Source organism: Ischnura elegans, chromosome X (genome assembly GCF_921293095.1).
Source record: "Ischnura elegans chromosome X, ioIscEleg1.1, whole genome shotgun sequence".
NCBI classification, from domain to species: Eukaryota; Metazoa; Arthropoda; class Insecta; order Odonata; family Coenagrionidae; genus Ischnura; species Ischnura elegans.
In genome coordinates this window covers 3,723,169-3,749,670 of record NC_060259.1, presented here as the reverse complement: position 1 = coordinate 3,749,670, position 26,502 = coordinate 3,723,169, and the positions used below count along the sequence as shown (strand labels likewise).

The 26,502-nt window shown below is 36.6% G+C and overlaps 1 protein-coding gene and 1 long non-coding RNA gene across 3 annotated transcripts; one reads left to right on the top strand and one right to left on the bottom strand.

Moving 5' to 3' along the window:
* Positions 1–391: 391 nt before the first annotated feature.
* On the top strand, positions 392–2,945 carry LOC124170964. The gene is made up of 5 exons (XR_006867616.1): positions 392–467; positions 1,703–1,935; positions 2,367–2,525; positions 2,637–2,733; positions 2,883–2,945. It is a non-coding gene; the product is annotated as an uncharacterized LOC124170964 (long non-coding RNA).
* Positions 2,946–10,344: 7,399 nt separating this feature from the next.
* LOC124170969 (glyceraldehyde-3-phosphate dehydrogenase-like) lies at positions 10,345–26,331 on the bottom strand. 2 transcript variants are annotated; one of them, XM_046550058.1, is made up of 8 exons: positions 26,313–26,331; positions 19,690–19,800; positions 19,490–19,613; positions 16,745–16,860; positions 15,975–16,229; positions 10,982–11,142; positions 10,686–10,880; positions 10,345–10,588 (listed from the first exon to the last, which is right to left on the bottom strand). In XM_046550058.1, the coding sequence occupies exons 2-8, from the start codon at positions 19,765–19,767 to the stop codon at positions 10,510–10,512; spliced, it is 1,008 nt and encodes a 335-aa protein (XP_046406014.1). In that variant the 5' UTR covers positions 19,768–19,800; positions 26,313–26,331; the 3' UTR covers positions 10,345–10,509. The 2 variants fall into 2 exon arrangements, with proteins under 2 accessions (XP_046406014.1, XP_046406013.1); XM_046550057.1 differs by lacking the exon at positions 26,313–26,331 and adding an exon at positions 20,163–20,271.
* Positions 26,332–26,502: the final 171 nt, after the last annotated feature.

Below are 26,502 nucleotides of genomic sequence, written 5' to 3'. Positions count from 1 at the left end.
AAGGGGTGAAAATGTAAAAAAATAATTTCTCGCATAAAATCTCGCAAGTGAGCACGCTTCTTATTCCCGCCGATTATATTCAAATAATCGATTATGCAAAATAATCGGATGTCCATAATCGATTCAATAATCGCAATAATCGAAAGCAAATAATCGATTATTACGTACAATCGATTTCTTTGCCCATCTTTTGTTACCGTTATTTTGTGATGGCGAATTTAGCTGTGATGAAAAATATTGATTAGTAGCAAATATACGTTGAAGTATGCTGTGGAAGAAGAAAATAATCCGTGCTTCGTAGTGAATACTGACAAAAAGGGATTGAAAGAATACTGTTTCATGCACAATTGAATCAACGCCTGAATAAGTTTTTGAATTCCCGGAAACAGTGGCTTTTAGCGTCACGAAGAGATTTAAGAAGTTGCCATTGTCAGCATCAACCCATCTCTGCTGTGCTGCATGTTAATGTAAGTAAATGGAACATTTTTTTTCCATTCGATACTTATGTATGATTAATGAACCGCCAATTACTATCCATTAATTATTTAAGATTACTCATTATTTTATTCTCAGGGTAATTACAATTTAGCATGGTCTTTACTTTCGCTGGCATAGTGAAAAGAATCCATTCAGACGGTTAAAGTTGAAATATCAGGGTTCTCGCAGTAGAATCCACTTTGTTAACAGTTCTTTATGACATTAGTCTCAACCTCAATTAACTCATTTATGAATGATTTATCTTGAAAATGAGTAACTATTTGGAATATGTCGAGGAATAATAGCAATTAATAAGCTGTTCTAAACATAGCCATCAGTTGAACTCTCTCCGATCGTTATAATTTAGGCATTGATTTGTGCTTTAGTACATTTTAACAGACAATACACTTGGCTTATTGTGTAGTTTTATGGGGAAACACAAGTGCTGCTGCTAGAGCATTCTCTATGCAAAAAAGAGCCTTGAAAGTTATGGCAAATGTGTCCATCAGGTCTCCTGGAAAGCCATTATTTCTAAAATATAATATAATGACACTACCAAGTATGTACATTTTTTACTGTGCATTATTTGTAAAAAAGAACCCTACCTTATTTTTACCAAACTCCTCGGTTCATGCCTATCTGACCCGTGGGAGTGAAAATATACATATTTTACAACAATTATGTGCCAAAAGAGGTCCACATCACTCTGCCTCGCTTATTTTTAACAAATTGCCTACGAGTATAAAACATATTTCAAATATTAATGTTTTTAAGACAGAATTTAAAAATTTTTTACAGCCTAAGGGTTATTATAATGTAAATGAATTCTTGTCTGATAGTGTATGACAACATGTATGTTTTGATGTTCTATGTCACATGTTCTATGTCTGTTCTATGTCTCCCTGACAATGTTCTATGTCACATGTTTGACCCATGGAACAATAAAGATATTATTATTATTACATATTGCACTCAAGGGCATAAGTAACACGTTTCTAAGTTGTTTCTGTACAATAAGATTGCAATCCTTAAAATTTTTGTTATGTAATCAATTACTCGTGTTTGTTGATAGAAAAATTAGTGGTATATTAAAATCTATGGTTATCACCTGTTTGATAAGCATGTAGGCAGGATTTATGATGATTAAGTACCAAGTCTGCTAAGGAAGTATGATGTAAGCAAATCAATTGGTATTAGTGTATTTATAACAATTTTATATTTACAGGCTGCAGTAAATTAAAACAACATAATAGCCAGTGCCTCATGTGGATAGGAGGAATGGCACCTGGGTTTTCTCACTTGGAGAGGAAAGTAGGTGCTTTATTGGCTTGTGACCCAAAGCAAAAGGGTGCTGCTGTGGAGGAGACGAAATTCAGCCAATTGCCATTGACATCAGATGAGGATTTCATCAAACTCTGCCGTAGGATAAGTGAAGATCCCTCATTTGAGCCAAAGGTGGTAAGTGAATAATGATAATTTGTGTGCTGCCATCCTGATTCAAATAATGTATGATTTTTTAAATGAAAGAACAATTAAGTTTTTGTAAGAAAGTTTCATAAGAGTTTCATTTGTAAGAAAGTTTCAGAAGTATATCTTGAGCTCGCCAGACATTCGTAGGTGCTTGGAATTCCAACTGCTATAAAAATACTCAAGTACAACATAATTTTGAAGTGGGTATGGATTAATGTCCAATGAAATATTAAAAAATTATGGTATGATTGGATTTTTGTTATTTCATATGCACTTGTGCACACATACTACATGTGCATACTAACCATGACAACTGTGTTAATTTCATTGGTGAATTTTTCTTCTGGCTGAAAACATGATTTTTATTATTCTTGTATTAGCTGTTAACTCTTCATTGATTTGGTCTTTTTTATCTCTAGATGCAATGTTTGGTAGCAGTTGAATGAGCACTTCTACAAAATATGTTGCGTCGTCTTAGAATGACAATGTACCAGAGCTGTAAGCCCTTACAGGCAAACTTAAGAAGAATTCGGTTAAGAAATCATTTTATAGCACTCCAGTGTGTCCTGTTATTTTTTGTGAGTGCATCCAACAAGATATTCTAAGATTATTATAATAATTGATCATTGAAATGAACTTTTAACTTATTACATTAAGTGATATTAACAATGTTTTTTATAATTTTATAGGTGTATGCAGAAGGGTCGACCGTGATGCATCAGATGTGGAGCTGAAAGGGTGTCTGAGTAATTGGCTCAACCAGGCTAAAGTCGGGAAAATAAGATAGTAAGTAGTTGCTTCTCATTTCTCTGCCACACTAATTCGATCATCCCAGACATTTTCTTCATATTTTCCATTCCCTCTTACAATAGGTATACACTATAATGTTCCATGATATATCATTTCACATGGAGTAATTACTATTTTCTCTTCAGGGATTGGCAGGATAAACAGACTGAGGATCAGGCTGATGAAGACAATAATTTTGCTTAATAAGTTCATCAGTAACGATCTATAAGTATGTAACCATGTAAGTTCCATGCGCAACCTTGTACTCCCATAACTAAACAAGAATTCAAAAGAATGAAGTTTTAATTTTACATTCTCACAGCCAATCAGCATACTTGTGAATGTTTTGATGAAATTCGAGCAATATGTTTTTATCTTTTGAAGATTTCTGTATTTTAGTTATTACCATGTGTGGCCTAGGGGGTCATAAATTTTTTAAAGTGTTTCTGTCTTTGATGTTTCCTATTCAGTTTGTAAGTATTTCACTCACTTCATTAATAATGATTAACTATCGATGACTAGATATCTACTTTCGGTATGTCCACCGCTGCCTCAGCATGTACATAATTAATGAGAAAAATAAATTCTTCAGCATTTATTTGTTGCCCATTTTATTAAATAAATTTAGCTCCCAAATTCTGTGCATGTGAAATGACTAACAATTGATAGAGTGGAAAATTTTAAATTTTGTTGTTCTAAATTAATCATTATTTAGGAGAGCATTTTAAAAGCAGAAATTTTAAGTCAGTTTTTCCTCAGCAAGTGTCACTACAGAAATGGTAGGTGTGGAACTAGTTTTCCTAGTATGTAGCAATGTGACACTACACATTTTCAGCAGGTGTGATGTGACAAGTTTGATGCGACAAGTTTGCTGCAAGTTTGATGCGACAAGTGTGCTGCATGTTTGAAAAAGCATAACAAGGCGGTTTGATTCAAGCTTGCAGGCTTGTCATGACAAGCTTTCTGCAAACTTACAACTATGTCGTGACAAGCTTGCAGCAAGTTTAGCATGCTATCTGGGATCAATGTTAACACACATAAAGAACTCAGAACAATATTTCAATTGCCAGCTCACTGAAGAGTCGATGAACTAATATTGTCCACCAACAAGAAGATAAAGGTATCACCAATTATCAATGGGAACACAAATTAAGAACTCAAAAGAGTAATCTAATTGCCAGCTCACTGAAGAGTCCATCAGCTAACATTGTTCATCACAGGAAGCTTAAGTTCTAAGTACAAATGTCTACAATTTTATACAGGATTTCCTGTATAAAACTGTACACAATTGTATACAAAATGTGTACATTGTATACAAATTTGGCTTCATACAATTGTATACAGTGTATACAATTTACACATTTTCATACACTGTATACAATTGTATACATTTCATACAATTGTATACGTTTCATACATTTGTATACATTTCATACAATTGTATACATTTCATACAGTTGTATACATTTCATACAATTGTATACATTTCATACAATTGTATACATTTCATACAATTGTATACAGTGTATGAAAATGTGTAAATTGTATACACTGTATACAATTGTATGAAGCCAAATTTGTATACAATGTACACATTTTGTATACAATTGTGTACAGGTTTATACAAGAAATCCTGTATGAAATTGTATACAATTGTATACAAAATTTTCACTGGGGTACAGACTTCACAGAAAAACTGACTGCCTATATGAATTGATAAAAATAAAATTGAAAGGCCTTGAGCTCCTATTCAGATCTTACAAAAAGATATATTTTTGCATGACTTTTAAACTTGACTTCTTCTTTTCTCCTTTCAGAAATAAAGTGGCTAATTGTGCAGAGTTGGTTTCCTGAATTCAGGTTTCTTCTTGTGCAATGGGTTACAACGCTTGTTCCGTGCTAACATTTTTTTCTATTTTCCAACTCAAACCATTGTTTGTACTTGATTTATCTTTGTGCCATTTTTTTTAAACTAAGTTTCACCTACTTTTTGCTGGCCCTTAATGCTTGTTAGCAATATTCATGGCCACACTTGTTATTTGTGTGTATTATTTTATTTTTATCTTTGAATAAATGTTTTATTATCTGTACGTTCTGGTTTCCTTATATTTATTCATCCGTTTGATCCATTTTGATATTAAGTGGATGTGGGTCAGAAAATCAATATGTATAATTCGTGTACGAGGGCCTGCAGATACATATGTATATTACATGTAAGGATATTCAGATTTCCAATTTGTAATACGCATGTATACATACATCCTGAGGGACTTTTGAGCCACTTTTACGTGAAATATACAGACGTAATACGATTGTATTCCATTGTATACATATGTATAATTCATGTATGGGTATTCAGATTTCCAATTTGTAATAGGCACGAATACATACATCCATAGGGACTTTTGAACCACTTCTACGTGAAATATACCGATGTAATACGATCGTATTCCATCTTATACATATGTATTTGGTCACGTTTTTTTTGTGTATTATTGATGTAATACAAATGCCGTGTTATCTGGGATACTCTTCTTTTATGGCTTTCGGTTAGCAGACGAGAAACATCTCAAAGCTGGGTATTGAGGACATCTCGTCCCCTAAAACGTGCCTATTAGGTGCAGATGAATTATTATAAAGTTGTACCAATGTCAACATGAAATTTATCGTTAGGGCCAAGGGAATAAAGTTATTCTTAAAATCGAAGCATTTGTACTCATCACAATAACAACCTTTCGCGCACAATGGTCCACTTCGAGAATTTAAAATAGTATGTTATAATTGTTTCTTTAATGGTGGAACAAAAATATTAATTAGCTCTCCATCTGTGTCAGCCCTTTGAATCTGATTTACAAGTAATTTCATTGCATTATTAGCGCTAGAGCCGTAAATAATCTTGTGGGATCTCTGCGAACAGAAAAGATAGGGAAATTCCTACCCTGTGATTTCTCTACAGATATATTTTCTCCATTTTTTCTCTTCCATTTATGTAAAGAATTTCTGCTGTGCCGGCTGGGGCAGTATTGTCTACTGGGCTTTGGTCTCGTGTCCTCATCGATGTGCAGGTGACAGGGGGCGATTTTGGATACATCTCCGAAAGTGTGTTTTAAAACGCGATTCATGAGCTATGGAAGCGATATAACATTTGATTTAGGGACAATTTTTTTGGTTCCTTACTGGAGTGATGGCTGACTTGAAAAATTTTGCAACGCGTAGAACGATGCGTGACGACTATGCCAACTGTATCTATATATATTGTCTATTTTCATCTATGAATAGATGTATGATTCCATTGACTGGGCCTTAGTTTGGTTGTAATTAATTCATTTCCGAGTGGTATTTTTAACAATCGTTATATAATTTCAAAAAAGCTCAAATTTTACAATAGGATCAGTTGGTGCAGAGGTGAGCGCGATTTGCTTTGGAACAGGTAACACAAGTTCAAAGCCATGTCGCGGAATTTTTTTTGTAGTTTTCATTTTGATCATACAGCGACAATTTTTTCACTAATGTTAATTGCATCAAGCATAGGCATGAGAAAAGTTTTTATAGATATAGATAAGTATAAAACAGATAATTAAATATCTAATGGACATCTACAGTAGATGCCTAATAGACATCTACCGTAGATATCTATTAGAACTGCTGCTATTTTGACAATAATATATCTAATAGATAACTATTTATCTATCTGTAGATATCTACTAGATGTTTATTTTCTGTGTGGGTCTACTCAATGATATACCTACTCCATCGGCTACAACTTGTCCCTGAAACCAACTTGAGTCATCATGAATCCTGATTGGCATTGGCTTTTTTTCTCTAAGCCTAACGACGATGCCATAATTATGTGTCAACATTAAAAAAGGATCGAAATTTTCAATGAATTGGTAGATGTCCATCCATCCATCACAGCAAAATTTGGCCCAGCATTTATGGCTAGTAAGGGGCCAGCTGCCTGTCAGTACATGTACCACTTCTTCAGCGGTGAGACTTGTGCAAAAATGACACGAAAAGAGTATAGGGACTGGTGTAACCTTGCCAGTATTAGTGAAGGAGAATGAGAAAGACAGGCATTTAGAGAGTGCATGTAATGCAAACTGAAATGTTAAATGTATATAGAGGGTAGTAGCATGGAGACCCCTGGCAGAACGCATACCATGAATACACCCTTTTTCAAAAATTTATCCTCACTTTTTTGCGATAAGGTATGGCCTCCAAATTCACGTGGATGATGGGTTACTGGTGCTCCTGTGCACCGCTTCGTTGATAACACTGAATTTATATTCTGAACCAGTGTAACCCTCGGAAAACCACGCTGCTGGGAGGGCTAGAGGGCCGAAGTTTTTAAGGGAGGTGGGAGAGCTAAAAGGATCTGGGGAACAAATCCGAAAACCCCCAAAAAATTGAAAATGCTGTAAAAGTCAACTGATGTGCACCTGCCGCCCTTGGTAGTCTACTGTGTTGCAGCCGAACGGCTTAGCCATTCCAAGGAGCAGGCTTGCGCTGGGCCGCCGGGACACCGAAACTACCTATATCGGTGCGCCCTCCAGCCTGGAAATCTTTGGCGCCCTTCAGTTCCTAAACAGACTAATTTTACAGTCTAAATACCAACATTGAGCAGTGAACTTGATTTCAAGTCTGGAGTAAAAAAAAAATGATTTAAATTAATATAATTCAATCTGGATCATTCTAAGATGGTGCTCATTTTCAATATTGCCTACCGGCCGCATTGAGTGTTGTGACTGAATTGATTGCTTTTACAGAATTGACTCTGATTTTTCTAGAACCCGCACAGCGCACCCTCGTCAAGTGGTGAGAGAGGGGGAGAAGCCAGACGTCTGCCATCATCTCAGCTAAGAAAATATTTGGCAAAATAGATCATTCGAACTCTTCAAACCTAAACACATTTATCTGGAGTTGGTATTGGCTCTGCTCAAAATTTTGCGTTCAGTTGACTTTCAAAGCTAATGAGAGATGTGGAGCAACTGCTTTACTTAAAAAGTCTCCAGTGGTGCCCAGTCCATGGGGCCTAAGCCCCTCAAAAATTGGAAATGAGGGGGAAGGAAAAGATGTGTCAGGTTGTCGATTTGCCTGGATACTCGAACAAAATATATGGAACAAGTGAAGAAGGATGTGAAGGAGAAGAACTACGTAGGTGTGAAAAGATAAGCTGATAGGAGAACTGAGCAGAGGGCTGCGTCAAACCAATCCTATGATTGTTGACTAGTGATGATGATGAGTCAAGTTATTGTGTGTTAAGTTTTCAGGGTTCTAATGTTGATCATATGACTCTTCTAAAATGCTAAAAAAAAACGCAAAACATACTGTTTATAAAATTTCCCGGGGCAAGACCACCAATATGGGTCCCCCAATAATTTTTATAAGTCGCCACACCTGCAAGTATTTGGATTTCAGTAGAATAGTTGTTGCCATGGTGTTCTTGCAAGTGTTATAAATCACCATGCCACTATCGGATAATCTCTGAAAAAAGAATCTAGACTATGCCCAAGCATAAAGGAGTATTTAGTCTTTTCTAAGACAAAAACGCCTACGAGACTTTGAAAACTGCACAACACTTCACATTGAAAATGACATAGACACTTCAACAAAGAGTGAAGACCGATGAAACTCTCAATTACATCGTTATTGCCAAAGCAATAAATGAGAAAGGAAAGAAAATGGTGGGAGGACTTGCTGAAAATGACTGAGTTGGATTTTCCCTCAAAGAAGAATTCAAAATGAAGATCTTCATCGTAATTGTGGATAGAACTGTCCAAGCTATGGAAAGCCGTTTTGTACAGCTCAAATCGCTCTACACATTTGGATCTGGCCTGTTTCGAACCAAAAATATTCATAACCCAAGAAATTCTTCCCCCTTAAGCACTGAAGAAAATAGAATAATTACTTTTGGCCATTCATGAAGGAAAGCTGAAAGAATAACTTCTCATTCATTTTCCCCAGATTTCAAATGCAAGTATGGTGGCCGACTATGAGTAGGAAGATGTTTCAGACAAGAAAATCCATGACCACAGTGACGATGATGAAGACTACAAGATCCAGGGTTGGATCCAAAAATCAGAGAGTTGTCCAGGTGTTCAATAATTTTTAAAATTTCCAACTGCTCTCTTGAATCTAATTTGCAGTGGTTGATGTATAATTTTAAAATATTCAATTGAAAAAACTTGACTTCATATACTGAAAGAAAGATGATTTTAACCCTCTCGCAAACCTACCCATCATATGCAGCAGAAATGCTGAGTGCACAACAGTGAGGAAGAAAAGGTATGTTCACAGCAGCAAAAGGGATAATGCACACGGAGTAAAAACACTAGGATAGAGGAGCAATAGCTTCTGCATCAACATCACTGCTTGAGCAGTGCAGGAAAGAAATATTCTCAAATGCACTAAGTATGGCCATAATTTCTGGAGATAGTAGTTCAACCCATATTTTTATAACCAACACATTTCGAAAATAGATCCAGAACCCTTGTTCCACATTTTGGAAAATAAGGGAACACCTCAAATGACTGCCTATTGGTTAGGGCAGCCATATTTCAAGCCTATTATGAAATTCAGAATATCCAGGCAGAGAAAAACAAGATGGCTAATGGACCGTCAATGTTACCTCTGGCACAGACAATAGTTTTAAGGAAATTTCCTGTACGCAGTTATGGTACATGGTATTCCCTCCTTTCACTGCCAAGGTTCTTCTGCTCACAAATTTGTGTCTGGTAACTGATAATTGCTTTTTTGGCTGTGCTATGAGGAGCTATAAGCCGTATTTTGATAGGTGATATGACTGGAGCACAGGTGTTTGACATGGGAAAAATGAGTGGTAGTAATAAGTTTCCACATTATGCCCTTCAGAAATATTTGAAGTAACTTTATATTACTTAGCAAATTTCAGCTATAATTTCAAAACCAAAACATTGCGCTCAATCTGAATTTCTTATATCCTGGCGATAGATCAGTGACATAGTAAAGAAATACTGGATGTTTGGGACATTCAAGATGAATATCCTGTGGCTCTTGTCCACCGTATTAGGAAGTACTAAGGTCAAACATTCTTTCTGCAGTCTAAAATTAATCTGAAAGACTGTTTTGCTCTTTGTCTATTGGTAGGATTGGTTTCAAGTAGGTATATCAACAGTCAAATATAATAAATGCAAATGCATAAATGCAAACAAGGTTATTCCACGAATATGATTTGATTTAAAATGAAAAATTTCACTGCGTTACTAGCCTCAAGGCTTCCTGAAACCATGAAAGACTGCAATGCCTAGAATACATGTTTGAAGTACATATTCTGACAATGGCTGACATGTCTGAAAACCTGACAAAAACAGGATGATGGGATACTGTGCAACATGAACACTACGAAGTCTAGTGATGGCATGATATAACAGCTAACAGTATAAAATGCACAATTCACTAGCGATTTGAATATTACGATACTAAAACTTGCACCATTCCATTAACTGAAGAGCACAAACATTGCACACATTATTACATTATATCTTCCAGTAATTTTACTTAGCCGAAGCTCCTTACCATTACTGCAGCACGTAAGTGTGATCAAAGGCATCTAAATGAATTCAAAGAAAATAAGACACAGAAAGGCTCATTTTTACTCCGTTAACACTACAAGTTATCAATTTTGTCTCGTTACACAAGCTGAAGATAATTTTTTCAACATGCCAAATTAAAACTGCAATTCCAATGACTCAACAGTTTTTGTAGCTTTCAATACATTTATAGTTATGAACAAATTTATGCAGCATGATCAACCTTCATCATGTAGTTAAGAAGATCTATGACGCGCTGGGAGTAGCCGAACTCATTATCATACCTAAAAAAAAAGGAATTAATATTGTGAGTCGTTCAAAGTAGAAAATAATGATTGGTATTTAGCAAATTAGCAAAGATACATTAGCAAAATCACTGACCAAGTAATAAGCTTAATGAAGCGGCTGTTGAGAGCAATACCGGCCTTGGCATCAAATATGGATGAGTTTGTATTGCCAATTAGATCAGATGAAACAAGGTCATCTTCTGAGTATGCCAAAATGCCTTGAAGGGGTCCTCTTGCAGCCTCCTTTACCTTGGCCTTTATGTCATCATATGATGCCTCCTTTTCCAGCCTTAATATCAAAAGCAATTACATTAGGACATGCACAATCAGAAGAAAACAGTGCACTATTTTTAACACATCAAATTATGAAAATAAAAAAATAAACTATACCTGACCGTAAGGTCCACAACGGACACATTGTGCACAGGAACTCTGAAGGCCATTCCCGTGAGCTTCCCATTGAGAGCGGGAATCACTTTGCCAACAGCCTTGGCGGCACCAGTGCTTGCGGGAATGATGTTCTGAGCTGCTCCACGCCCATCACGCCACAGCTACAAAGATCAGAGTTGAGTGAGAACAAAATATTGTCCCAGAAATAAACCAAACCAACTCTCCATGTGCACACATTTCCCAATTGCTTACACTGATTTTCCACCAAAGTCTCTTTAATCCTGCAGAATATTAACTTTGCAAATGTTATTCACCTACAAAATGGCACATCAAAAATGTAATTAACAAGAGTCACTTAACCCTTTCAAGACTGCGGAGTTTTCGTCTTAGCATGACTGCTGTACTGAGCCCCAAGAGACTCTTCTTTCTCGTGGTACGGAGCATTTTCGAGGGCATTCGTTATGAAGGGTCTCGCTGAACCTTTTTCGACCCCTCCACGCAGGGACTTCGCATTATCTTGGACTCCGAGGGTAGTAGTGCTCCCTCCTTTCCGGGTTTACGACCATACCTGCGGCATTGGTTCGCAGTCAACTTATGCATTGCCTATATGTATTTAGCAAATGGATAATAGGGAAATTGCATACTTTTTATAAACAGTATGCAGATATACTACAGTAAATACTTAGTACCGCAATATACTTTTTTCCGCTTAAAATTCAGTTTATACACTAGAAAATGACTCCCAAAAGTCTCCCGAGTTTCGCGGGCTAAAAAATACCGCCCCCACCAATCTTTGGCTGTGACGTCATAGTTCAGTACGAGTCCAAGATCCAAGCCCAGCAACTGCAGGTTTGGAAGAGCCACGTTGCGTTTAAAGGAGAACACGGGTGAAATAAGGAAAAATTACAAGTGGTGCATTGTTCCTCTGTGCAATAACACCCCAGAAAAAATTTTCGTCTGCATTCCCACGGAGGAAATTAGAAGAAAAGCCTCGATCGCCTCGATGCATGCCGTCTGTCGGGATGAGCGTTACGGAAAAATAAGAGTATAATAAACGGAATGATAAACCCGTGTGCTATGTGAGCGAAGATAACTTTAATATAAATAATATTTCCATATTTCATTGACTGAATATCTTGAAACTGAGATTTTTCGATAATTCGGCCGCCGTAGAATAAAAACTCAACTTCCGAACAAAAATCGAGATAGGTGTTTCTCGATGGTTACGATCGTTACGATGGACTCAAATTAAAGTGCCTTAATGATTATTAAGGCACTTGTTCAATTTCAGTTACGGAAGGACATAGAAAATTCCATGATGTTTAAAATCAAGGGAGGAAATATGAAAATATAGAGCAACGTTGATCCTCATGCATTCGAGTGCCAGCCAAGAACACAGCGTTTTCTTCTACTCTCGGCGTCAAAATGATGTGCCGCTGTACTTTGCAAATTTATATCCTGGCTTCACTGCATGCTATAATAATGAACTATTCGTCATTTTAAATGAAATTTTATCCTAAATTCTGATTTATTTTATTACAAAAAATTTCAAAAATGTAGACACGGCCAGTGCAATAAATGACTCCGCGCACCGAAAAATTAGCCGTTTTGTCAACTTCATGAACTTTGCAACTCAACCTAGGGAAAACTACTACGTCTACAGCATTCATCTTCCACATTAATTTACACTCATTAGTGCGGATTAATAAAATGACTTTTGGGTATTTTTAGAACTTATATTTTGTTATAAATTAATGAAAATATTTAAACATTATCTTGTCCCATAGTTTATCCCGAAAGATAAAGGAAGTTGTAGATGGAAAAAGAATGGAATCCAGAGGTGGTCACAAAAAATTAATCGCAGCATTCTTTGATTTTATTCTACGCCGTTGCTTGCTTTTCAGAAAAAGTTGAGTCACAAGAGGAATGTTCCGCGGCCCTTGATTTGGAAACTGTGGAGATAGAGGAAGACGTGTGGATCAGCAATTTCCATTTAGTTGGTTGTCAGGATAAACCAAGGATCCATTTAAAGGTTGTCAGGCCATCGTATAAAGATAGGACTGATGTGCACCACAGGGGAAATGGGGTGTTTGAGGGAAAGTCAAACTCAAAGTTGCCCAAAGAATGTGCAGTTCTATGTTGCTCTTTCCCCAGTTAAAACCAAATAGAAATTGGATTGGGATGATATTTTCACCACGGGTTCCAGTGATAGTGAGAGTGCAGGTGATCACGGTCATCATCGAAGGTCATCCCTCTAGGAATTCCGATACGGAATTTTTAAGTGACAACCGATCGCAATGACGATGAGCTCGCCTTATTTAGAGTAGGTTTCAGATATATCGTGAGAAAAGCTCCCAAAATGCATTAAAGACTCTGTTTGGAAAACATGCACATTTTAATGCTAATTTAGGAAGTATTTCATTTCAAAAGTAACTTATTAACACCTGAAGACGTTGTGTCTATTATATTGATCGAAGTGCAATTGACCGATTCTTTCTGCAGAATAGGAAGTGGTTTCGGGGTTTTGAGTCACAAGATGGTAGATTGTGTTGGAAGTTCGTCTATATTATCGCTACTAAATTGAAACATTAATAGTCTGGCTTCCTCAGAGCTTCCTGTCGCCCTCCAGGCAAGGTATTTTTAAGTTGAAAGTATCATCGACAGCTTCGAGGTGGAAATAAGTTCACCGTAAGACTCTACCGGACTGCCAAAAGAATACACATTTCACATGAGTATACGCTTTCGCCAATATTATACGCAAGTCTCACTTTGTTATGAACTATAAAACATTACAGATGCACATCAGCTACCTTTCCATTTCTCGGCATCGACTTTCCGAGCCGACGAAGTCTACAGTTTCACTAAAATACCCTGTTATCATGATGGAATCAGTAACAGGAAGCTTGCTAGGATCAGCCTAATAATAACCATATGCCTTCATCTTTACGCAATCTATCGCTTTCAATGGAGGAGAAATAGATCAAATAATAGCCCTGAAGTCACAATGAACAACTCCAATACGTCTGCACTTCAATAAATGAATCATAACCACGCCGTCGCATTTATTCAAGTATGCAACCTATACTATGGCCGTGCCTCGTACTGAACTATGACGTCACTTTTCTACCAGCCAATCATCGGGCGTTTTCGCTTCTCACTTGCATTTGAAAATTCTCGTGATCTTTGATGCATTAAATATCGCAAACCACGTCATAAAATAATAAAAAAACTTTCACCGAGGTATGCAAACATATATTTTTAAATAATTTTGGGGCTATTGATTATATCTGAAATGTATGCAAGTTCCCTATTGTTGCTTGCACATAAATTACAGACTTTGAATTGAATTCCTCATTTTTATCTGAGCATTGTCAAATTTGAAACAAAGTTCTAAGGCCATTATTAATGCATGTAACGCAGCAAAAATTTCCATGTTGATGTTTAACCATACCTCGAGATATAAGTTTATAATTATCGTAGAATTTCGTTTAAAAATTGTAAACGCTGCTCAAAAGACAAATAATTCAATCCTTAGTTTATTTTTCTTGAGAAATGAACAAATATATATTTCAAAACCTGACTGGATAAACAATTGAATGACCGCTGTACCTTACCCCTAAGAGGGGTTATAAAGGACGAGGGGTCCGGGTACCTGCTCCTGAACATTGATAAATTTAAATTGTTCTAACTTCACTGGTTTGATTTTTATTTCAAAACTGCGGTTGCTGGGTTAACCTCATAGTTTCCAAGTAGGCTTCCGCAGAGATTATGATGATATGTAGTGATTTTTCGGGTATTCTTCCGCATTTATCCATTTTGTAGGACAATATTTCGCCAAAATCCTAAACCCCGCAGGGTTGGGTCCCGAAACAAAGACGTCATAAACCCGCGACCGTCCTAAAAGGGGGAGAGCTAGAAAACTTATATACACGGCTTTCGTTCTCCTGGCAAGCACAATCTCACACGTAAATATACGCCCGTCGTCTCCCGGGTCAGGAAGCGTCCACCCGTATATATACGTGTTTAGTAGGGAAAAGGTCAAAAGGAAGAATCAACTTGACTTTTCCACTTCTCTCGAAATAGCATGTAGCTGTAACATGAAATTTAACTTCTACAATTATGATAAATATGTTAATGTAATATTAAATAGACATTTTAAAAAGCCCAAATTATTCCCGAACACAAAATATGATCAAACAAAACATTCATCTGCTTCAACTAAACATTTATTAAATTTGAGTTATATCTAAAATCTCAAGAATTACATTAAATAACCAACTGATTATTTAAACTTTGTGATAACTCATTCCTGATAACTGGAAACTATGGCTTAAAAATGGCATTATGTAGAAACAACTGGAGACTGGCTGTAAATATATATAACACGGATAAATCATTCACCTTGACCACAACGAGTATCAGGATTACCTTTGTACGAAATGCCTGGGTCATGCCAATCTACCAAGGTATCCTTATCCAAAATATTTTTAAGTGACTTAGTAAGAAAACTTCTAATAACATTTTAGAGTCAAAGAAATTTTTCACCCCTTGAATTTCCACTTATGAATGAGTGATTCATGTGTTAGAGAATGAGCTGCAAATGTGTAAACAAATACAAATATGGAGAATGTTGCTCCCAACCAATAATCATCTGCACTACATGACGTCTGTCTCAACCTATTTTCTGGTGAGCACACAGGATTCTAGAATGAGTGCCTCATAACATTCCTAACTATTTAAGCTGGAGGCAATCTTTTGAGAATTCTACATTTTTTAATAGTGGATGAATATGGAAAAGTTGCTTCAGCACAAGATGCTAATCTTAATATTTTCAACTGCTCATGATAAAAAACTCTGCAAACATGCAGAACATTTTTTCTTGATACCACAAGCAAAGAAAAATGCTATGAATATGCTTTGATTGCACATTAGTAAGTCAAGAAATTGTGAAGTCTAATTTAATTGCATGGATATAGAATTGAAAGTAGCTTACCTTTCCAGAAGGTCCATCAACAACCTTCTGGGTAGCTGTCATGGCATGAACAGTGGTCATAAGGCCTTCCACAATGCCAAAGTTGTCATGGATAACCTTGGCAAGAGGAGCAAGGCAGTTGGTGGTGCAAGATGCATTAGAGACCACATTCATTGAAGACTGATAGGACTCATGGTTCACACCAAGGACAAACATGGGTGCATCAGCACTTGGGGCAGAGATGACAACTTTCTTGGCACCACCCGCAAAATGAGCCTGTACAAGAGAAAAGCATGCTGAAACATTTTCAGAGAAATTTAAAAATGGCTCTGGGGAAATACAGAATATCATAATTGTAAGGATAGATCTCAATTCTAAGGTGACACAATGAACTCAATCACCTCCTAAGTTCTAGACACTGACTAGTCACTGACAACGAAAACAATATTCTTTGCTCCTTCGATGCATGCTGAGAGTATTTCTCACAGCAGCTAGCCAAACCAAATTTTCAGAAACTTTCCAAATTATAGAGGTTAATTAAGCAATGCAAAGACATCCAATTACATCAATGGAGAACCAAACTGCTTCATCTGCATTATGTAGAAACAATGATTATTATTTGTACTAGGCTACGTCACAATTTTATTTTTGAAGTTTTTAAATTGCATTCAACTGCCTGAAAATAGGTCTTACATAAACTTTCTTTTAAAATTAATAACATCTCTCATAATTATAAGTAACATCATAAAATTTGTTAGCCTAATTTATAAAGGAATGTAAAATACACTCACCGATGCCTTCTCAATAGTGGTGAACACACCAGTTGATTCCACAACATACTCAACACCAACAGATGCCCAGGGAATGGTCTTTGGATCACGCTCCATAAACACTTTGATAACCATACCTATAAAAATGTTATCACTGTCATAAACAAGTGAAGTTATCACTTAAACCACCTACATTGATAATAAATTAAAATAAAAAACAATGTCAAAGCAAAATTTGGTGAAATTAGTTATGGAAAAATGTTGGATTATAAGCCCCAAAGCTAACATGTAAATATCTTTTATAATATGCAATGTGGTGGAAGTTCTTAATGCGGATTTGTTGTACGAAACATTTCAACAATTCCACAAGATTTATTCAAATACAACGTGTTTCATTGTTACTAAGTTGGCATTTGATGATGTTGTTGTAACAGCGAAACAAGTCGCGTTCAAATAAATCTAGTGGAAATATTACAATTTTTCCTTTCACTAATAACTTATAAATGATAAAATAAAAGTCATGACTATATTCATAATAAAAATAATTTGAATTATGTATTAGCATGTGTGTGAAAACCAAAGTCATGGCGTTTTTTATTAATCAGCAGGCTGGCATAGTGCGATAAAAATAAGAAGTCAAAATTAAAATAACTTAAATAATTATTCTTTGACCATACCGTAAAAAAATTTACAGCTCTAATAATCCTAAGGCATTAGGATATCCGACAGATTTCAGACTCTCCAGAACCAAAAGATATCTCTCTGGTCTACATTGAATTAAGGCATCAAAGCCAGCAGAAAAATATTATTTGCAAAACATAGTTTCAAACAATTGGAGGAGTTAATGAGGTTTCGGTGGCTTGCCTTTAAATTTAATTATTTTTATGAAATTTGAAATATAATAAATACAAGAGAAATGAGAGATACTATGGGTTGAATTAAAAATGCTGAAAATCTTGATTAAAGACCAGTTCTTTTCCTATATTTCCCAGGAACCTCTTGATCACTCGTCAAGTCTACCGCTGTTTACTCCTACCACTCCCAACAGATCTGTTTGACCTTGAACAAGAGGGAAATGTCATCACCATTTTTCAACTGATTTTTTATGATGATTACGCATCATCAACCTCTAAACAAAACAGGCACAACTCATGGAAATGGCAAATCCTCTTTCCGACCACTTTTTGCTTTCGGAAAGCTCAAATATCGATAACCCAGGAGCAAAGGAATGAAAAAAGTGACATTCCCTTTTGTCCCCATCCATACAATATAGTTTGACTTACTTATAGTTATACCACAAAAAAGTATCACAGTACTAAACCCGCATCAAGAGAGACAAACTGCAGCACATTATTCAAGATACTATCTACCTTGTCATGGATTCTCAGTCCACATGCTAAGTTCCCCATTAGCATAAAAATTATACAGCATATCTTCCTAATAAAATTTTTTCAAATACATTATTGATACTATAGGTCTTTTTTGGTACTGCTCCCGCATTGCATTGCATCAGCCCATTTTCTCCCAACCCTAAGGGTTTACTTTTGAAAGAAGGCACTCACAGCTTCCAGCATTACACATTAAATAGCTTTAACTTTTTTCAAAAATTTGTATACCAAAAGAACACAAATGCTTCTCTCACTCAGAGGCTGTTACAAAAATAAGATAGTCATGACGTCATTCCTGAGCTAATACAAGAGTGAGGAGTGATAGGAGTCAAAGAGGTTTCCAAAATTGGAAGCCACGTATTTTCAGGGTAGTTTGTCTAAACGGTAAAATACATTAAATTGAATGAAAGTTAAATGATGTACAGGTAACATTGTTAAAAAAGATTGATCAAAATATTTGTGTACATAAGAAAAACCAATTACATGCACCATGTAACCATACCTACTTGTTCTATTGAATGAGTAGAAAACAGAACCTGTTCTTACTTGGTTCATATATTTTATAATGCTGATTCATTTTAACTGCTCAAACAAATGTAAATGAAAGGCAATGATATTCTCTACGCTGAATCACACAGCTGGAACCTGTAATTTTTTACTTCTTAGAAAAAGAGTGACATTCCTTTTTGTCCCCATCTATATAATATAGTCTGACTTACTTATAGAGGAAAAATCTTGGTGAGATTTGGGCCTGTTATTCTTGAACATTCCCAGCAGAAAATAACACAAAAAATTAGATTAACAATCCATATTTAAGTGAAGTCATGCTTGCCACGGTTGGGGCAAAATATTTTCTGATTTAATCATATTAGTGGTTTAACTAAGAACTATACAAATCAACTACCAATTAACTAACAGTAAAGATGCTGTCCATGTAATATTTCCATAATTTCCCAGCAAGCATGTTGTTGAATGTGTTACACTAACATCAACAGGCTAAGCATGACCTTTAAAAGGTCACCTACATAGTAACACTGGAGAGTTTAAGTGAATACATCATTAACAACGTGAGAGCTTTAGGTACACAAATGGAACAAGCTGCCCAAGGAAGACATTGTAAAACATTGTATTTGACAATTCAAAATATAATCTTAACCATCAGATACCAAAACCCAATTTACTTTCTATCAGTAAAACAATCATACCATTCCCTATCCAAAATAAAGGACCAAATCAAGATTCCTTGCTGGATAGGTTTTTGAGCATTCAAAACTAAATATTTGCATAAGTGATCACACTTACAGTAGGAATTGCCAACACTAACCTCAGAAAACTTTCTATTCTTAAAGAGAACTAAAATAACTGAAAACAAACTTACCATTGACGGTAATTGATTTGTCATCATGAGTTACCTCCCCGTCGAATTTCCCATGGGTGGAGTCATGAGTGAACAGGTACACCATGTAGTCAGGGGTTATGAAAGGATCGTTCACCGCAAGAACCTGCATAAAAATTATATATATTTTAGAATAGAAATTTTTAATAGCAAAAAAATGACTACAATTTCGTTCAGCTTACTTTGCATTTCTTGCTGATAGCGGCACGGAGGACAAGACGACCGATACGGCCGAATCCGTTGATTCCAATTGCAGCCATGGTTTTGATTGGTTTTTAAGATTGCAGGTACTCCTGAAAAGAGATAACAGTCATGAAACCGTTACAAAGACAGCTTGCGAAAACTTAAATTCAATAACCGCGACTGTAAGCGAAAGGGAAGAACAAATGATGAAGGTCGAACAAGGTCAAACGGAATGGGGCGCACACGAACTCCCGCACGCAGGGATTTCACCGCTAATGAGAGGAGGATCCGCTACGGTCATTCTATACTACGGACCAAGAAAAGGGCAATAACTGAAATAAGGATGACCCAAAATTTACGAGAAAGAATAGGGAAGCTCCACAGGACATGAGCCTTATTCCACTTCCAATCTGAACGACTCCAGCAGTGTGATATTCGAAAATACACTCAAGTACAGAGTTGAAAAGCTTACAGGAGAGTGAAGGCTAGGAGCGATCTCAGCTAAGGACCTTGCTGCTCGGGTGCCCGCGAAGCAGTGATAGTGAGTCGCCTGTGTCACTTGAAGGGCATGAGAGGGGAAGGACAAGCCCCTGGGGATGGGACGTCATCATACCCCACCCCACTACTCGTCGACGTCATGCGCGGACGAATTTCTTAGGGTTATCGACTCACGTGCCCCCAACTATAATAATCGCTTGTCCTTCCAGCAATAAATAAAACCCTTGAACAAGGAACGCTGCATAATTATTACAAACTGTCACAGAATAATTTTTTATATTGCTCTCAACTGATGCAAGTAGTAACGACATTTCTGCACGGCGCACTACCCCGAATGAGGATAAATTGTTTAAAATATACGGAAGAGCATTGAATACTTCAAATGGAAGGGTTTACAAGCTGTATTCATCGATAAAGTAAACTAAATGAATAAGAACAGTAAAACTCATCCTAGCACTTAAGTAGGTGTAAAAATAACTACACTTGATCGCGCGATTTTTCAACCGCTAAACATAATTACATACAGTGAAAAAGATGGTTTGAAATGAACTAAGGGCGGGCCGTGAAAAATCATGAAATTTCTGTTTACATAGCTGACGTAGTATTAACCACTAAATCATTCTTCATAGCCTCAGCTTCATTACCATTCGGCTGTTTGAATTAACACACTGATGAGTTCGGAAGTCCGACTGAAAAATTGAAAAATGCAATAAATTATATTTAGTGCCAAAGTAAATTTGTTAAAGAGCCAATCATTATTTAGTATCATTATATATTATAAGTATCTCACGGTATGCTACTCTCAATATTGGCGTTATCCGCCAGAAGGGAGAATAGAATTTGAAGGTAAAAGAATTTGAAGATATAAGAGCGTTTACCAATGTGAAAGTCTCGTTGCTCTTATCATTTATGGCCATTCAATGAAACCTATTGAGCACACTCAAAGATTCGGAATGCTAAAACTGGTACCTAAACTAATAGACATTCGGTACAGAACGAATGGTGGAATTCGGTTATTTCATTGCACATTTATCGTAAATATTAACAAAATTCCTCCACTTCCCGTAATAGTTGGGTGCGGGGCTGATTATAAATAGCTCGTCACTGGACCCTTTCTGTGGACTGCACCTCTTCGAGAGACCACAAAGATTTCCGAAGGTGACCCTTTGACCTTGCGCTACAGTGCCAGAAATCTGTCAGACAAGGAGAAGGCGGATCCTATCGAGGCACGAAAGAAAGACGACGGACAATGAATTTTACGTAGAATGATACTGAGGGGAATACCGTTAATTGTTATACAGCTCCATTGCCGAAATTCATTATTTTACCAACATACGAAGCTTTGTTCTAAACCTTTTTCGGTTCTGAGTCTATTCTGACATAATTATTTACCACGGCACATTTAAACGGATCTAGATATCAGTTTTTACAGCACGCACATTACGGAAGGGCCATTCGAGCAATAAAATATCTCTACCCCGTAGACCTCAGTATCCTCCCAAAAATGAAAGGAAAATATTTTATTGCAAGAAGTATCCACTGAAAAACATCAATGGCGGCACAAATACATACTAAAATTAGGAGAAAATGACGAAGGGAAAAAAAGGCAAACATTGTTATTCGAAGTTTAACTTTCGTCTCACGCAAAGTCCCTTAAAAACTTTATATATGCACTTAACATAGAAAAATGGAAGAGGTCATAAAATCAGTACACCGTAAAATTTTAAACTGACCGTGTAGTTCCGATCCTATTGCTAAAATGAATTCCATTTACGGCTAAACAGTTTTATCCCTGTATGTAGGCTGCCAACAAACAGCCGTTGGTTGGGTTGCATACTTAACTACTTTAAAACTAACAATTAATTGTGATGCATGGCACGCCCAAATGCTCAAACGAAGGGAATACGCTTCAATTACTCCCGCATTTACTATAAAATGACCATGAGGATGAGAGCGAATATTGAATTCACGTACCGATCTTCTACACCTTATCCAAAACGGGGACAATAATTCTATTCTAATTACCATATTCAAAAAGAGGTGAAGAGACACATGAAATACACGTTGCATTCAAAAGATGACTTGTTTTATGAGAATGACGCTTAAGGCCGAACTGATGACGCAGAAACTATGAAATTCCATGGACTCGGTAATGGGAATGGAATAATCATCCCCAGAGGTGGAAAAGAAAGCGATCAATGCTTTTCTCGTCCTCGAGATTTGGGCATCGTTCATTCGACAAGAAATACACGAGAAACAGTTCTGCAGTGCGACTTTTCCTTCGCACACAGTCTTAGGGTGATGGGACATTCGAATGTTGTCCTGAGCTTTTGTGCAATATTGTTACACGATACTAACAGGAAGCCTCACATTTTCCATTACCTTAATTTTTCGAGGAAATGCGCAGTATGGGGACAATAAAATAAAAATAAATTTTAAATCATACATTTTAAGTTCATTCATGCCGCATCAAACTCACTGACATTTGTGAGCCAAGGATACATACATAAGATGGAAAGTAAAAGGTGGTCTATTCGCCATTCGAAAGTAAAAGGTGGCCTATGAGGTAATTTTAATGTGTTCGTCCAACTAATCATTTCATCGATAGTGTGGCTTGCATTCTCCTACTGCTCTATTTAATACGAATAAAAGCGAATATTAGTGATAATTAGGTTGATATCAACAACAAATACTACTACTTGCCCTTGATTCGGATGTGTTGACAAATCATTGATGTAGGTGAAGAAATTCGAGGACCTAGTCTTGAGACTTGAGCCTCAATTGAGACACACTTGTGATTTGGGATGATGATACACTTTTCGCTGCATTATATTCTTCGCAATTATTGTTTTCTGATTTTGACAAAGGACATGATCCAATCTGATGCTATACCGTTAATTAAAACTCTTATACCTCTTCTTCAATTGTGGACGAATAAATTGCAAAAATGTGACGATTATTGAAATTTAACTTATGAAATAAAGAAAGAACGTGTATTTTTTGCGATATGTAGTATCACCCGACGTTTCTAACTTTATTTTCTATAGTTATATCTTACTATAGCCGTTAGCCTGATATTTTATATTGATATGGGAAGAACTTTTGTCCAAGGATGAACATAAGTGATCTTTTTCAAACTGGTACTAAGCACTCTTACCAAAACATTAAAATCATAGTGACTTTCGGGTTTCTATTATGGTAGTTTCGCACATTTTACTTAATTCTCGCAAAATATTTATATAGATTATTCAATCTGTCCGTAACAATACAATACGAGCTTAAAGCTAATTCACTACGAACTATTTAGTATATCGCATAACTTAAATCCGGTTTAAAATCTCATCATATACAACAAATTACGGAATGAATCAATAACACTTTCCTTAGAATTAATTCTGACGAATATAATTCAACAATAACGGTCGTCTCCTCTTCGAATGCTTTATTCTCTGTTTTCTTTCCTCCTATCCCACTTCGTTGCTGCTTCGCCTTCTTCTTTTTCTAACCAGCTTTTAACCAACTTGCGTTCACACACGCAAACTACCGCCAACCATGGTCGGAAAATGGTGGTCAGAATCTCAACCACGGTTAACGGGAACTTGCGTTCACACCTCGTTTTGTAACCATGGTCGGGGCTAACCGGCGTAAAAAGAACGTAATGTGAACGGGGCAAGAAGAGACTGTTACCACAAGTTAATTCTTCAGACACCAGAAAAATCATTTCCCGTATACTTCGTTATTAATGTACCCAAAAAGGTATAAAAGTGACGATAATTATGATGAAAAATTTGTAGTGAATAAATATTCGACTCAAAATTATTCCGTATTCGATAAAGCATTTGCCAGATTCTACCCGCATATTTGAGGCCTCCCTAACAGCAAAGATTCCATTGCCAAAACATTGAAAGCTGTAGCGTGAAAATGGTACGGAAATTCTGAAAATATGCAAGTCCACGCGAATAGGCAACACAAAAAGGACACGAAACATGAATAAGGAAATAGCACATAACTAATTGCGGTTAAGGGTCCTCGGGCGTACTTGACTAGACGACAACGTCATTCGTGAATATTTGTATAAAAAATTCTAACAACCCATTAAAAGGGCCTGCGTCCCACGTTATATGCTCCTCAGTCCAGTGACGGTCTAGAGAAAACCTATTCGACAATAACGAGGAAAAGTCTTTGTGCGTTATAGAAAACTTTGGCGGGCTACAATAAGCTCTATCAGCGGTCACTTAGGCGGACACCTTCCTTCAAGAGCGCTCCGAAAAATTCCACGAACAATAATGAAACATGCTAGTAAGTCCTCCGGTTTATGAGCTGAAAATATGACTTCTTTTTACTGGCCAAAAACATTTTATTCGCCTGAAAGAAAGGAAATGCCAGGAATTGACTAAGTCTTCAGCTTGGGACGTTGCGGATAAGCTGGATATTTGGCGATATAAATCACTTTCATCCCAAATAATTATCACGAAAGTACCCATGTAACTCGGGCATTGCTTATGAGAAAAAAAATCATTTGATACTGTAATTTACGTAAATCCTCTTCCACACACGTTTTTACAAATGGGCAAGTCTGGCCTGAGGGGAGGGGAAAGGAGATAGTTTTCCTAATGCCGCAACTTTCGTAACTCCCTAAGAAACCTCCGGAACAGCGTTCTTCGAGATAGGTACGGGTTGGAGAAGGACAAAACTACCAAACGCATCCCGATCTTTCCCACGGCGGCCTAGAAAATGGCAGTCCAATGGCTCACATAATCGGTTTAATTGCCTTTGTGTTACCATTTGATGTCATGCCTTTTTCCTATAGTTTCTCTCCATACTTTTATACTGCATTTACTAAAAGAACGGTCCAACACCAGGAGATAACATTGTAAAAAAAATAAAAAAGCGGTACCTGGGAGGTGATCACTTCCTATTTTTCGAAAAATACGCTGGCGAAAGAAGAGAATCAAATTCCTTGAGACAAAACATACCATCAGACTGAAGCCATCGGAGTAAAACATGCCATAATGACTGATCGATAGGCATTTATGTCTACCACCAACAATGTTGGGGAAATGTTAAACAAATATGAGTATTTAAAAGACAAAAAAACGCGAACAGTTAGGTACATTTCAATTAAACACCAAATACAGACGGAAATTTTAGCATCATACCACCGAAAAACCGAGGGGATATGAAAAATGGTATTGTCACAGGGACCGGCTATTAGATATAAAGGCTAATGGATAAGAATAGTTTGATACTTATTTCAGCATCCAATTGTACTTCTCCGTGAACATGCTCTTCACACCTAACAAAATCACTTTCACGACGTACAAGAATTGAACCGGGTCTCCTGTCTCCCGCAAGACCAGACCAAAACATCGAATCAACCGCGATCAATTAGAGCTAAGCTTTCACCAGCTGGAAGGCCCCTATTATACTTCATTTTAGTAATGTGCACAAGCGATTGCACAACAAGATGTTTTACACCAAAATCAATGTTTGCCCTACATGACAAGTGTAGGAGCATTCAATGCACGCCGTACAAAAGTTGCCCTTTTTAAATTAAATCGAACAATTCCTCTTCCTATGGGTATATTTATGAAATGATATAAACTCATAACTTGAAGGCGAGAGAATCAGAACAATTGTGTGATAACTTCACTTCTATCATCGCTTAAGTTCCACTTCGGGGAGAGGTCCTTGCCTATACTAGATAAGCCACTCATTTAAAAAACATACCCGCCAGTGCCGTTCTATGATATACATACTATCAAACTAGACCAAAGGCAACCTTGCAAGGCCGCTAAAAAGCCGGTATGGTAGAAGCAAGCTCACGGGGAGGAATACTAATTAAATAAACACGTAAAAAAACAAAATGACAGATCAAGTTGATAAAAACCCACGAAATAATACCCTAATTACACATATATAACAAAAGCATTTAGTGGAAAAACACTTTCACTCTCTACTACTTGAACGTGTAATGTTTCGAGAAAGTGTACATCGAATCATGCATAAATGGAACGATATCGCTAAATGTAAAAGGCACTGAACGAGAAAACTAGAAAGCTACCAATAATCCTCCCACAAATTAAATGTAATAAGTTCGGTAAATACTAGGACGTCCACTCACCTTGCAGAAGGTCGCGAAGAGAACTTTCAAGGTTCAGAGTGGCAATTTAAATTATTTATTTCCCTTGTCATAAGCTAAATTCAATCTAAGTATAGATTAATAAATTAATTTAAATTTTAATCAACAGTTACTTTATCAATATTATGCCAAATTTTAATTTTAATTACTAATTTGTACCACTAGTTGGAAC